The sequence below is a fragment of the Cricetulus griseus genome, chromosome 2 (genome assembly GCF_003668045.3).
Source record: "Cricetulus griseus strain 17A/GY chromosome 2, alternate assembly CriGri-PICRH-1.0, whole genome shotgun sequence".
In the NCBI taxonomy this organism is placed as follows: Eukaryota; Metazoa; Chordata; class Mammalia; order Rodentia; family Cricetidae; genus Cricetulus; species Cricetulus griseus.
In genome coordinates, this window is record NC_048595.1 from 23,686,797 (window position 1) to 23,701,536 (window position 14,740).

General features: G+C 44.4%; 1 protein-coding gene across 2 annotated transcripts; it reads right to left on the bottom strand.

Annotated features, from left to right (window-relative positions):
• Positions 1-1,420: 1,420 nt before the first annotated feature.
• Zbtb8os (zinc finger and BTB domain containing 8 opposite strand) lies at positions 1,421-14,449 on the bottom strand. 2 transcript variants are annotated; one of them, XM_027399378.2, is made up of 7 exons: positions 13,976-14,449; positions 9,255-9,279; positions 7,590-7,711; positions 7,320-7,402; positions 4,632-4,684; positions 3,542-3,578; positions 1,421-1,658 (listed from the first exon to the last, which is right to left on the bottom strand). In XM_027399378.2, exons 1-7 carry the CDS (start codon positions 14,070-14,072, stop codon positions 1,572-1,574), a joined length of 504 nt encoding a protein of 167 aa, XP_027255179.1. In that variant the 5' UTR covers positions 14,073-14,449; the 3' UTR covers positions 1,421-1,571. The 2 variants fall into 2 exon arrangements, with proteins under 2 accessions (XP_027255179.1, XP_027255180.1); XM_027399379.2 differs by lacking the exon at positions 4,632-4,684 and having other exon boundaries at positions 1,463-1,658; positions 13,976-14,176.
• Between the last annotated feature and the right edge of the window lie 291 nt (positions 14,450-14,740).

The following is a 14,740-nucleotide window of genomic DNA, read 5'->3' on the forward strand; positions in this document are numbered from 1 at the left end:
GCAGGCATAAGGACCTGAGTTTGGCTCTCAAAACCCATGTAAAAACCCTTACATGGCTAGTGCCGTTTGCAACCTGTGTTCATTGGGCTCATGGGAATGCACAGATCCTAGAAGTGAGAGCCAGGGGGGCTGGAGAGGTGGCTCAGAGGTTAAGGGCACTGACTACTGTTCCAAAGGTCCTGAGTTCAATTCCCAGCAACCACATGGCGGCTCACAACCATCCGTAATGAGATCTGGTGCCCTCTTCTGGTGTGCAGATATACATGGAAACAGAATGTTGTATACATAATAAATAAAATCTTTAAAAAAAAAAAAAAGAAGTGAGAGCCAGATTAAATGAAGAAGGCCTGTCTCGAGAACTAAGGCAGAGAATGATAGAGGAGAAACCTGACATTGACCTCTGGCCTCTACACCCACATCATATATGTGCATGTATGCATAAATGTATGTATATGCAAGTGCTCACACAAACTATGGCTCAGTAAGAGTACTTGTTCTGCAAGTATGAGGACCTGAGTTTGAATTCCTAGAACCCATGTGGAAAAGCCAAGCATGTGTGTGGATGAATACAGATGGCGCTGAGAGCTTGCAGGCTACTCAGCCATGCCAAAATGCTGTGCTTCCAGCTCACTGAGAGACTGTGGCTCAAGGCAACAAGGCAGAAAGGTTGAGGAAGACTGGACATCGTATGCTGGCCTCCACATCACATACATGTACCACATGCATAAATAATAATAAAATAAAACCAGGAAGCAAGTACTGCTAAAAGTCACGGGAATTTATGAAGACCCTTAAATATAATTCTGTCCCTCTCTTTAAAAATAAACTGGAGGCAGGGAGGTGGTGGGTTTGCACACCTTTAATCCCAGCACCGGGGAGGCAGAGGCAGGCAGATCTCTGAATCTGGCGCCAGTCTGGTCTACAAACTGAGTTCCAGGACAGCTAGTACTGTTACACAGAGAAACCCTGTCCCAAAAACTAAATAAAACCAAGACTTCAGCGTACATGTTCTCCTTGCTCTACACTCTCCTTTTTTGAGACAGGACCATATTAGGTTGCCCAGGCTAGTTTCAAACTCATTCTGTAGCCAAAGCTGGCCTCAAACTCAGGATCCTGAGTGTTGTGTTATGATCACAGGCATATATTGTCTGTCACACTCATCTCACATTACTTTGTTGGAAATTGGATTCAGTCTCGGCGGCTGTTTACACCAGCGGGTATCCCCCTCTGAGACCATGCTGGAGCACTTGCATTCCATTGAGAGGTGTAAGGCACCTGCTGCTGCTGCTGTAAATGACCAAGCACAAGATTGTTCCTCAAAAATTTAACAAAGACCCTATACAAAAGGAAGAAAACAAATCAGTTCTTCATAAGTCTTTTTTAAAATAATTTATTTTTATTTTATGTACACTGGTGTTTTGCTTGCATGAATGTCTGCATGAGGGCATCGGATCCCTTGGAATAAGAGTTAGAGACAGTTGTGAGCTGTCATGTGGTTGCTGGGAATTGAACCAGGTTCTCTCCAGTCCCCAAGTGTCTCTTCCTTCCTTCCTTCATTCCTTCTTGGTATCTTAAATGTCAATGATCACAAACACTTCTGGCTTCTCTTCATTGTAGACCTGCATTGCTGAGTATGTTATTGCTTTGACTTCTGTTCCCTGAAGTTGGAGTTAAAGGAAAAAAGAAAGAAACTGGGTTTAGAATCTTTAACTCTAGCAGGGACTGGCAGAAAGTCAGACTGTAATTCTGACACAAGAGACGAGGGGTTATCAAGTTAGTACAGAGGCATATGCCGCTATGAGAAAATGAGAAGAAGCAAGCCCAACAGAAAGAGAGAGGAGACTTGGAGGAGCCAGCGCTATTGCAGGCCTGGGTGGCTGGTCAGGGAGGCCATGTGACCTGGCTGGATATGGTCTGGGTTTTTGCTTTTTGAGACAGGGTTTCTCAGTAGCTATGGAGCCTGTTCTGGAACTCACTCTGTAGACGAGGCTGGCCTTGAACTCACAGAGTTCCACCTGTCTCTGCTTCCAACGTGCTGTAATTAAAGGCATGTCTGTTTTTTTGGTTATAAAATGAGTCAGAGCCTATTCTCTTTGGGATTCTTTTCAGTGCAGGTGGGAGAGAGAGACAGAGAGAATGGCAAAGGTCAGAGACCTCCCAGGATTCTGATACATGATAGTAGTCCACACCCTGTCCCAGTTTAGAACAAAAGGACTGATATCCTCTTAAGTCCCTTCCACTCTAGAAAGGATCTGTAATAATAATGTGCCAGGTACCAGGTAAATGTCACCTGCTAGCTCTAATGCACAGCAGACAAGTGAAGATGCATGTAAATCCACTATGCATATAATTATGGTACAAAAACTCCTAGCTGACGCCAGATCAAATAAAACCCTTCTGTTATTGACCACAGTCCCCAGCACCCTCACCCAGTTACTACTGTGTTACCAATCTGTCCCCTTTTCTGCAGTCATTTCCAAATGAATTTGCTTGCTTGTTTGTGTGTGTGTTTGTTTGTTTGCTTGAGACAAGGTCTCCACGTGGTCCTGGCAGTCCTAGAGCTTGCTGTGTAGACCAGGCTGGCCTCAAACTCACAGAGATCTCCCTGCTTCTTCCTCCTTTAAGTGCTGGGATTAAAGGTGTGTACCACTATATCTGGCTTTCCAAATGATTTTTTTTTTTTTAAGTAAAAAGAGGGCTAGAGATATAGTGCAGTAGTGGAGCATTTATATAGCATGCACAAGGCCCGACATTCAATTTCCAGAGAGACAGAGAGAAAATAACTATTCCAAAATCTTCATTGAGGAGGAAACCAAGCCTCTGGTGGCCCATGCCTGTAATTTCAGTCCTCCAGAGGCAGAAAGAGACAAGATCTCTGTGAGTTCCAGTCCAGCCAAAGCTACACAGTGAGATTCTGTTTCAAAAACAAGCAAAAAGCCCAATCAAACAAAGAGAAAACGAGACTTTAAAACCCCTTGACAATCTGTAACAAACTCCATCCTGGACCCAAAGCTGACTCCTAACTGACCACAGATTCATGAAATCAGTGTCTTAACTGAGATGGCTCAGAGGTTAAGAGTGCTGACTGCTCTTCCGGAGGTCCTGAGTTCAATTCCCAGCAACCACATGGTGGCTCACAACCATCCGTTATGAGATCTGGTGCCCTCTTCTGATGTACAGATATACATGGAAGCAGAATGTTGTATACATAATAAATAAATAAAATCTTAAAAAAATATATATACAGTAGGGCTGGACATTGGTGGCTCACCCCTTTAATCCCAGCACTCAGGAGGCAGAGGCAGGCGGATCTCTGTGGGTTTGAGGTCAGCCTGTTCTCCAGAGCGAGTGCCAGGATAGGCTCCAAAGCTACACAGAGAAACCCTGTCTCGAAAAACAAAACAAAAAACTATACAAAGTTGGGTAAGAGACGATTGAGCAAACTTGCCATCACTTCATACTAATTAAAACTAATTTCACATACACAGATTTTATGTAAGAAAGGAGGAAATGCTTTCAACAGCTAGACTTCTGAACATACCTGAGGATGCTTGGACAATGAAAATTCTTCTCCCCACCTTGAGAAGGAAAGTAAAAACATGATTATTATTTCTACAATTTTCTATTTTATTCTCTACATTTTAAAGTAAGCCTTATAAATGTGGTCCCAAACTGGAGAACCAGAAAGAGATGGAGGAACTGGGAAGGAAATTGCATTGCATCCAATGGAGAACAAAGTATGTGACCCACAGGCTCTAGATTAGGATGTTGTAGGTGTTCTAACAAAATAGGGACCATGCTGAGTGTGGTGGCACACATTTAATCTCAGCCCTGCGAAGCAGAGGCAGGCAGATCTGAGTTTAAGGGCAGCCTACTCTCTGGAGTGAGTTCCAGAACAGCTAGGGTTATACAGAGAAACCTTATCTTGAAAAACCAAAAACAGTTGCTGGGATCATCTAAACTGAGGCCAGCTGTAATTATAAATACACTTTTTTTTTTATTTTTTAAATCATGAAAATAATTTCGGACTGGAGTGATGGCTCAGTGGTTAAGTTCAGGTTCAGGATCCAGGTTCAGTTCTCAGCACCCACAACCATCTGTAACTCTAGTTCCAGGAAATCTGGCGCCCTCTTCTGGCCTCTGCAGGCACCAGGCACACATGTGGTGAATACCCATGTGTGCCCCTTTGCAGGCAAATACCCATATATATGAAAATTTTTTAATTGGGAATTGAGCTTAACAATCAGAAAGAACTTTATTTCCACAAATTTCCAAGTCTCTACAACTCAGGTGAGCTCACACTCTAGGAGTCTCCCCAGTTCAACTTGTAAGGTCTAGCCAAGTGAAGTTCTCCTGACTCACCACTTGTATCTGTCCTTTTGCATACTTGAGTCAATGGAAAATATATTTTAATGTCTTTCATGACCCGCTACTTAACTAGTTTCAAAATTTACCCAAGCTAGGTGGTGGTGGCGCATGCCTTTAATCCCAGCACTCGAGAGGCAGAGGCAGGGGGATCTCTGTGAGTTCGAGACCAGCCTGGTCTACAAGAGCTAGTTCCAGGACAGCCTCCAAAGCCACAGAGAAACCATGTCTCGGAACCCCCACCAAAAAAAAACAAAAAAACTTACCCAATTGACCGTAACTTGAAGTTTTTTTGATCAATATTAAGTACTTTCACTTCCTAAAGATGAAAAAATAACATTTTAACTTAATTATTAACTAGTTAATTAATTAACTTTATTTTAAAATATTTTTGAGATAAGGTCTTCCATTACTCATTTGAACCTCACAATATAACCAGGGATAACCATGCATTCCGGACCCTCCTGCCTTCATCTCTGAGGTGTGGGATCACAAGCATGTGAAGACAAGCTCCATTTTATGCAGAGCTGGAGACTGAACCCAGGGCTTTGGGAATGCTAATCAAGTATTCTTCTACCCACCCGAGCTACAATCATTACTTAAAGACAGAAGGGTTCAGCCAAGTACGTAGGCAAGTGCTTTATAACTCAATACTTGAACTCAGTCGAGGAGCCTGAGGCCAGGGCCACTTGGGATAAGGAGTAAGACCCTGTCTCAAAAACAAACCAAAGCCGGGTGGTGGTGGCACTCGCCTTTAATCCCAGCACTCGGGAGGCAAAGTCAAGCAGATCTCTGTGAGTTCCAGGCCAATTGGCCTGGTGTACAGATAGAGTTCCAGGACAGGCTCCAAAGCTACGGAGAAACCCTGTCTTGAAAAACGAAAACAAAACAAACAAAAACCAAATCCACACCATGCCATTTACTAAACACCTTTAGCTTGTGACATATTTTAGAAAACAATATCATACTTCTCTGATGCAGAGAAAATTAAAATGTCAAGTAAAATAAAACAAGGAAATAAGGTGCTCTTAAAAAAAAAAAAAAAAAAAAAAAAAAAAAAAAAAAAACAGGGGCTATGTAGAGCAGGCTAGCCTGGAACTCAGAGTTCCTCACTGAAAAGTTCAGGATTAATGCTGACCTGTCGGCCCCACTTTAAGAGACAGACCCCTCCCCCTGACAATGGGTGGGGCATGCACAGAGATGTGCCTTGTCACTCATTATGCAGTAGGACCTGCATGAGGACTGCACATGCGCGAGCTCCCCTTTCCGCCCACACCCTTACCTACCCCTCTCTCCTTCTCTTCTCTCTCTTCTCTTTACTCTCTTACCTCCTCCCTGCTCTCTGTCGCTCATATCTGCCACTCTCCCTTACCCACATGTAATAAACTATGGTTAATGTGTCTCTCATTCTCACAGCTCATCTTGCTCCTCTTTTTATATTTTTAAGCTTAAACAAGATCACAATACTCATGTCTCTGCCTCCTGAGTGCTATGATGAATGGTATATTCCACCATACTGGCTAAGTAGATGTTTTCTCCAGCCCGTAGTAGATAGTCTTATACAATATCAAATACTATGTGATCAGAGATCTAAGTAAAAAAAAATGAATATACCTAGGCAAGTAGGTTAATCAGTAGGGACCTACATGGTGCTGGAGAGGTGGCGATTTGTCAGTGCCCATAATGATGGCTCTACTCCATCTTGGCTCAAGGGCAGAGAGTTCAAAACTGTCCTCAGTAAGTCATAAGACCTAAAGGTCAAAGGCGTGGCTACAGTAGGATGTTCGATCAACAGACCTGGTCTGAGGTGTGGTTACTCCTGACCCTCAAAGCCAGGTAACGAGAAGTTGAATGTAAGGGAATCCTTGGAGAAAAGAGGAAAAAAAGTCTGTATACATGATACCATGTTCCCCTTTTTGTTAAGGTATATAAGAGTGGTAAGAATGGGCTGGAGAGGAGCTGGAGAAATGGCTCAGAGGTTAAGAGCACTGACTGCTCTTCCAGAGGAGTTCAGTTCCCAGCAACCAAATGGTGGCTCACAACCATCTATGTAATGATATCTGGTGTTCAAGCATGCATGCAGATAACTAACTGTATACACAATAAATAAATGAAGTCTTTGGCCAGGTGTTGGTGGCGCACGCCTTTAATACCAGCACTCAGGAGGCAGAGGCAGGTGAATCTCTGTGAGTTCGAGGCCAGCCTGGACTACAGAGTGAGTGCCAGGATAGGCTCCAAAGCTACATAGAGAAAATCTGTCTCGAAAAACAAACAACAAAAAAAAAAAGAATGGGCTGGAGAGATAGGTCAGCGGTTAGGAGCACAGTCTGCTCTTCCAGAGGTCCTCAGTTTCAGTTCCTGGCAATCACATGATGGCTCTCAACCATCTATAATGAGATCTGGTGCCCTCTTCCGGCCTGCAGGGATACATGCAGGCAGAACACTGTATGCACAATAAATCTTTTCATTTCAGTATTGACTGATTTCCTCTCCTGCTTTTATTCTGTGTCTTTGTCTTTTCCTAGCCTTTCTTCAGTCTACACATCCCCTCTCAGGTATGAACCTCGGGCTGGTTCCAACTGAAGCCCTGCAAAGACAGCTTCCGACAGAGTAGTGGCTGCTCTTGCAGAAAACCCAGGTTTGATCCTAGCACCCATATTGTAGCTCACAACTGTTTGTAACTATGGTACCAAGGGATATGATGCTCTTATGGCCCCATTGGTATTGCATGCATGTGGCATACAGACATACATGCAGGCAAAACAATTGTATGCATAACTAAAAATAAACAAAACATCTTTAAAAAAGACCTATAACTTATACAAATCAACACTACCTCACATATCTATATGGATTAGTTTTTGGATCATATACCTTATCTTCAACTATTTGTTCAACTTTACAATATGAACAGAGTCTACTTGCTCAGCAAGCAAAGAAAGCCCTCTGCTTACCCGGGGTATGAAGTATTCATCAGCACTGAACTTGTAAAGCCACTCATCCAAAAAGTGGAACAGTAGAGACTGCAGGTCATCTCCTACATAGGGTCAAAGATGGTGTTTAGTGACTCTGGTCTCTAAAAGTTTGTTAAAGTACAATGAAGTTCTTCGGCTCATTTAAAGATCCATAATTCATCATGTAGTTCTTACTGTGACAATATGTTCTCATCATGCAGAACATTGTATGCCCATATATTAATTTTTCCTTGAGAATTAATCAGTTACCCTGGGTTTCTACTTCTACTGTTTGAAGGGGTTCCACAGTTCCAGTATCTGTCATGTAACCAAACATGGCCATGGCACACTGTTCAAATGCTTCCTCCAGAGTATCTCCCCATGCATGTAACCTAGAAAAAAAAGTTAAAATAATAATAAAAGGGGCCACAGTCTGTGCAACAATACAATCCACTACAAGAGAGAAAATTCCACAGCAAAGTCAAAAGAAAATCAGTTTGATAAATATAAAACTAAATGTCTAATTTAAAGGCATCCAAACCGGAGGCTTTTACACCATCATTTTACATTTAGAGCAAATCAAAATAAAAAGAGAAAGGAATACACTTGGGCCACGAAGCTGGCTCAGTGGGTAAGGGTGCTGCCACCCAGCCTATGAGTTTGAGGCCAGCCTGATCTATATAACAAATTCCAATCCAGCAAGTGAGAGCCTATCTCAAAAAAGAAAAGATAGAAGTGGAGAGTTGGCTCAGTGGTTAAGAGCATTTGTTGCTCTTGCAGAGGACCCAGGTTCTGGTCCCAGCACCCACATGGTGGCTCACAACCATCTCTATCTCCAATCCCATCTGACCACCTCTTCCTCAGGATCCAGGAACACACATGGTGCACATATATACGTTCAGACAAATATCCATACACATAAGATAATAAATCTTTTTTTTTCCTGGGAGACAGGGTTCCTCAGTGTAGCTCTGGCTGTCCTGGAACTTGCTCTGTGGACTAGGCTGACCTCTGTCTCTGTCTCCTAAGTTCTGGAATTAATGGTGTGTGCCACCCCAGCCCAGCAATAAAATAAATCTTTTGTTTTTTTTTCCCCCAGAGACAGGGTTTCTCTGTAGCTTTGGAGCCTGTCCTGGAACTAGCTCTCATAGACCAGGCTGGCCTCGAACTCACAGAGATCCACCTGCCTCTGCCTCCCAAGTGCTAGGACTAAAGGCGTGCGCCACCACCCGGCCATAAAATAAATCTTAAAAAAGTAAATGTAGTTGAGAATTTTTATTAAAAAAATTAAGACATTCGGGGGTGGGGGTGGAGAGATGGCTTAGTGCACCGAACTGACTGCTCTTCCAGAGGACCCCAATTCAATTCCAGCTCCTGTATGGCAGCTTACAATTGTCTGTAACTCCAGTTCCAGGGGTCCCAATGTTAGTATTCAAGCATCTGTACCAGCTTGCCCTTGGGGTTCTGACAGGCTATGTCCTCAGCTGCAGCCACTAAGAGCACCACCTGTGCAGTCACTATGTTCCCTTTTGAAAGGGCCCTGCCCACCTCCCATTTCTCTCTCTTTCCTTCCTGTCTGTTCCTTCCTCTTTCTCTCTCTGCTTCTTTGCCTGTCTCTGTCCCCCTCTCTCTGTTGCTCCTGTCTCTGTCCCCTTCTCCTCTGTTGCTCCTGTCTCTGTCCCCTTCTCCTCTGTTGCTCCTGTCTCCAGAGGTCAGTCTCCCCCTCCCCTCCCCTTTTCCCATTCTCTTTCCCCCAATTAAAAACAAAACAAAACCCTCCTTATGAGCTCTGTTACATGGCATCTTTTTCTCTTGTCCCACTTTTTAAAAATTAAAACATTTAGCACCCATGGCAAAACACCAATGCACATAAAATAAAAATAAGAACAAAAAATTAAAGACAGAGTTTCCAGAAATAACTCTTGCTGTACTCACTGGACATCAGCTGTATGGTCCAAGTCTGAGGGAGAAAGGAAAAAGGTGTAAGCCACTCAACTTGATTCTTTTTTTCTTTTAATATTTTTATTTATTATGTATACAGTCTTCTGCCTGCATGCCAGCAGAGGGCACTAGATCTCATTCAAGGTGATTGTGAGCCACCTTGTGGTTGCTGAGAATTGAACTCAGGACCTCTGGAAGAACAGTCAGTGCTCTTAACCTCTGAGCCATCTCTCTAGCCCTGAACTTGATTCCTAAAACATACAAAAATAACTCTACGGTGTTGACAGGCAGCAGGCAGAAACAGCAGTTAAAGAAGACCTCTAGTTCATTGCTACTCATTAAGAACATCATCCCAGGGGGATAATAGGCTCACACCTGTAATCCTAGACTTACGTGGCTAAGGCAGGTGGATCACAATTCCCAGCCCAGCTCTGGACAATCTGGGTATACAGTAACATCCCATCTTAAAAGAAAAATAAAAAAAGGCAAGGGGGATGGCTCAGTGGCATGGCTAAAGGCACTTACTGTATTGGACCACCTAGTGGAGGAAGAAAACTGACCCCTGAAAATTGTCCTGTGGCATATATATATATATATATATATATATAATATATATATATATATATATATGCCTCCTTCTCCCTCCTTTCTGGAGAGATGGCTCAATAGGTAAAAGCACATGTTGTGCAAGGCTACTACAAGAGTTCTGATGTCCAGAACATGCCAAAGTTGGACAGGGCAATGCAAGCCTCTATTATCCTAGCATGCTTACAGGAAACAGAGGAAAAAAGACTCTAGATCAGCGGTTCACAACCTGTGGGTAGGGACCTTTCACAGGGCTGCCTAAGACCATATTTACATTATGATTCGTAACAGTAGCAAAATTACAGTTCTCAAGTAGGAATGCAATAATTTTATGGTTGGGGTCATCACGACATGAGGAACTGTACTAAAGGGGAGCAGCGTTGGGAAGATTGAGAAACACTGATCTAGATACTCCTGGGACAGCTAGCTTGGCTTACCAGTGGCCAAGAAATCCTTTCTCAAAGAAGGCAGAAAAGTAAGGACAGACCCAAGGTTGTCCTGATTTCTCTGCACACGTGCACTCACACCGTGAACATGCATATATACACTGACATATCACATACATGAAGTAAAGTTAAAGCAAACAAAAAAGATGGTGCACGAGAGAAGTGCACAATGCATCCATTATGAGCACTTGCTGGTCTGGCAGAGAACATGGATTTGCAGCATCGAATGGTGGCTCACAATTGCTCATAACTCCAGTTCCAGGGGATCCAATGCCTTACTTGGTATTAAGTATGTGTGTGGTGCACATATATACATCCCTCAAAACACTCATACACACAAAAAATAAACAAATGTCGAAAAATTCTTAAAAGTAGGAAAACGGGCTGCAGAGATGGCTCAGCGGTTAAGAGCATGGACTGTTCTACCAGAGGTCCTGAGTTCAATTCCCAACAACCACAGGGTGGCTCACAACCACCTTGAATGAGATCTGGTGCCCTCTGCTAGCATGCAGGCAGAAGACTGTGTACATAATAAATAAGTAAATAAGTAAGTAAAATCTTTAAAACAAAAAAGGAAAACATGAGGCAGTTAGACCTTTTGCTATGTGGTTACTCAATAAAGTTAACTCTTTCCTGGTATTATTTTATAAACAAAGCAACCTACCTGTTTGGTTCATATTTAAATGAATGATAAATTCTGAAAAGTACCAAGGCAGAGTCTTCCAGTTGTATTGTTTCATTTTGCTTTAGGTTTAGACACGGGGTCTCCCAGTGCAGTCCAGGCTGATCTGATCATCCAGCCTCAACCTCCACCCGGAGTGCTGGGATTGCAAGCATGCACCACCATGCTTCTTCTAGGTATCTTAAAATGTCTAAGTTGGGCGCAGCAATGGGTTCCTACAGTCCCAGCTACTCTTGAGTTTGAAGCTGGAAGATCATTTGAGCCCAGTTCAAGGCTACCCTGGGTGACACAGCAAGACCTCCTGTGTGTTCAGTGTCATATACACTGGTCTCTCAATGAGTATTTCTTGGCATCAGCTACTTTTCCTGACTAGCTAGGCTAATCCTGAGTAGGAAGGCCAACTCCACAAGATGTACAATGAACGTTCCCTGCTATTCCCACAGTAAAGACTGGACCACAACAGCTCTACTGCATGCCCCACTCTGGGTGTCATCTCCTATTCAGTATGTTCTTTGCCTATCCCATGGCTTTCATCAATTCTTTCCACTTGTTTTACTTTGAGACAGGGTCTAACTATGTAATCCAATACAAATTCACTACGTAGACCAGGCTGGCAGAGAGTCTCTTGCCCGTCTCCCAAGTGCTGTGATTAAGGGTATGTGCAACTGGGACCAGCATTTCTTCCCACTAGCAGGAATTCTTGGAGGTCATTTAATATAATCCCTTGACTTATAAAAAGAAGCCCGGGGGCTAGGATGTGGCTCAGTGGTAGAGTACTTGCCTAACACGTGCAATGTTCTACATTCAATATTGAGCATGAACAGAAAATAAAGCAAAGGAAAGGAAAGGATGAAGAGAGAGGACTGAAATCCATAGAGAACAGATGACTCAAGTTAGATGACAACGTTATTTGCAAGTAGTGCTGGTACTACAGCTGAGGGTTCTGGAGGCTTAGGCAGGGTCAGCTTGAGGCCGGTCTGGTATATGTTTTGAGCTCAAGTATAAAGGTACATAGAGCATCATGTTTCAAAAGATCACAGACCCCAATGAAATTAATTTTAAAAGGACGGGGGTTAGGAACAGAGGTCAGTAGAGGGCTGGAGAATTACCCCGAATTCAATCTATGCTACAACAAATAAATAAATGAATAAATAAGCATTCACACAAATCTTAAAATACATAACAGCATCTGACCAAATGCCAGCATGGCTTCTAGCAGCTTAAGGCCACATCCCAAGACACAGCAGAAAGAAGTCTTAGTTACAATGTTTGCCTGAGAAAAGCCTAATAAAGGTGGGAGAATTCCCTCCTTGTTCTAGCCAACACTTTCTAAAAGGCTCTTAATCTCTCTATTTTACAGTAAGTACCAAAGAAGCCTTACAACTGTGAATATGTATCCTTTCCAGCTCCAATCTTTCCCAAGGACCCAGTTCTTTGAAATGTTATCATCCCCACAGCCCAGACCTCCTGCCTCAAGTCTGTGGGAGGCTAGAACTCCAACTTCCAAAACTGCCAGCCAACAGACAAAACTGGCCTTGGCCTTGCTGCCTCTACTGCAATTATAATGACTAATCTTTTGTTCTTTGTTACTTCTCTGACTTTAGGAGCCCTTGCTCTGCCCATCTCATTCTCCTTGTACATTTACAATCTCTGTGTGAACTGGAATGAATCTCAGTTTTCACCATCAGTAGTTAATTTACTTCAATTTGTGTGTGCCGGTGGTACCTTTGATAGGGTGGTGAAGAAGCTCCCACAACTGTAAAAGAAGAGCCCATGAGTCTACTCATACAAACCTCTAACACAGAAAAGTACACTCCGGGAACAGGAAATACAATAGAAAATGAATTCAAGGATAAGAGGCAAGAAAGGAACTGAGGGAACATTCTAAGACGACAGCACTGTTCTATCTCAAAACTAGGGCTGCTCACACAGGTGTATCTGTTAGCAGCCATAATAATCCAGGCCAGGCCAGGAGGTGGTTGCGCAAGCCTTTAAACTCAGTACTTGGGAAGTAGAGGCAGGCAGATCTCAGTGAGTTCGAGACCAGCCGCTCAAAAAGCAAGTTCCAGGAAAGCCAGAGCTGTTACATGGAGACACCCTGGGGGGGGGGGCAGAGAAAAACAAACTCCAGGTGTGGTAACTCAAGCTTGTGACTCCAGCACCAGGGGAGGGGACACAGGAAGGATCATTCTAAATTGGTCCACATAGCGAGATCCAGGCCAGTGAAAAATAACTATTGCCAAAAGTTAGAGAGGTATATTTTTATTTCAAGGTTTTTTTTCTGCTTATTAGAGACAGGGTTTCTCTGTATCATTTCAAATATATTTTTTTATTTTTTATTTTTTTGTTGTTTTTTGTTTTTTGAGACAGGGTTTCTCTGTGGCTTTGGAGGCTGCCCTGGAACTAGCTCTTGTAGACCAGCCTGGTCTCGAACTCACAGAGATCTGCTTGCCTCTGCCTCCCGGGTGCTGGGATTAAAGGCGTGCGCCATCAACGCCTGGCCCTCAAATATTTTTAACGAGATGCAATATATTAAGTACATAAGGAAATCCAATCTTGGGCTGTGGAGACAGAAACACCCATCTCTCGGTTACTTTCCCAGTCCTCTAACGTGGTCACACTACTCCGCTACTGGGAGAAACTCGAGGACAACCCCGAAAACGCTTGAAAATACAGCTGGAGCGCTAGTATAGTTTAGAAAGATGAGTGTCGGGCAAGCGCTGTACCACTGAGCTATATCCCCAGAGAAGATAAAGTGATTTAGGCACACGTAGACCTTCAGGAGAATATAAGGGGAAGCAGAGGTTCAGGCTTCTTCACTCTCGAGCAAATGGATCTTTTTCTTCACCTGCCCCCCAATTAGGTACAACACGACCTACGATCCGTGGCACACTGAGATTATACCAGGAGCACCTGTGGGGCAAAGAAATGGGCGCGACAGGAAGCCGCGGGTGAACCGCTGAGGTTGCCCCGTATTCGAGAGATGTGAGCCACCTACTCACATTCGTACTTTCGATTGACTGGAGGATACTTGTCCTTGATCGCCTTCTGCTCCTCCGTCAAATTGTAATCTCTAACATCTTCCTCTTCCTGAGCCATCTTTGCAGACTTCGGGACCCCACTTCCGCCCTTCAGCAGCGTGACTTCGGCCCGGCGCCATAACTTCCGCCCTACATCCCACCCCTTGGCGGACCGTCTAAAAGGACCCGGACTCCATTCTCGGAGCTCGCGGAAGGATATTGTTGCCGGCTACTCCCAGCCCAGGCCCTGCCTCTCACGGCTTGTTTTAAAGGCGGGAGGTGGCGTGTGCCCCATGTTCTGCACTTATTACTGCCAGTTCTTTCTAAGACCTGAGGGGATACGTTAAGAGACACCTTGAGCCAGGCACCTGTTAAGTCTAAACGGTGACGCATTTTCCCCTCGGAGTTGCTAACCAGACCCGGAAACACTTGGGGGGTCTCTCTCTCGCTCCTCTGAGGGAGCCCTCAGCCTAACGGCCCTCGGAGAAAATGGCTGCGCGCGAGCGTGTGAAGCCCGAGCCCGTCACGTGACCTGGACGGGCACCACCGTCCCAGCAGGCGGTGCGCGCGCGCAATCGGTGGAAGCCAGCTCCCGGCTGCGGGGGGCGGAGGGGGGTGGGGAGAAGAAGGGGCGGAGCGCGCGCCTCGGGCCCGCGAAAAGCGGCTGTGCGCGTCTTCATTGGCCGCGGCCGCGGGTGCTCCGCCCACCCCGCCGGCCCGCGCCTTCCCATTGGCCGGTGTTGGCGC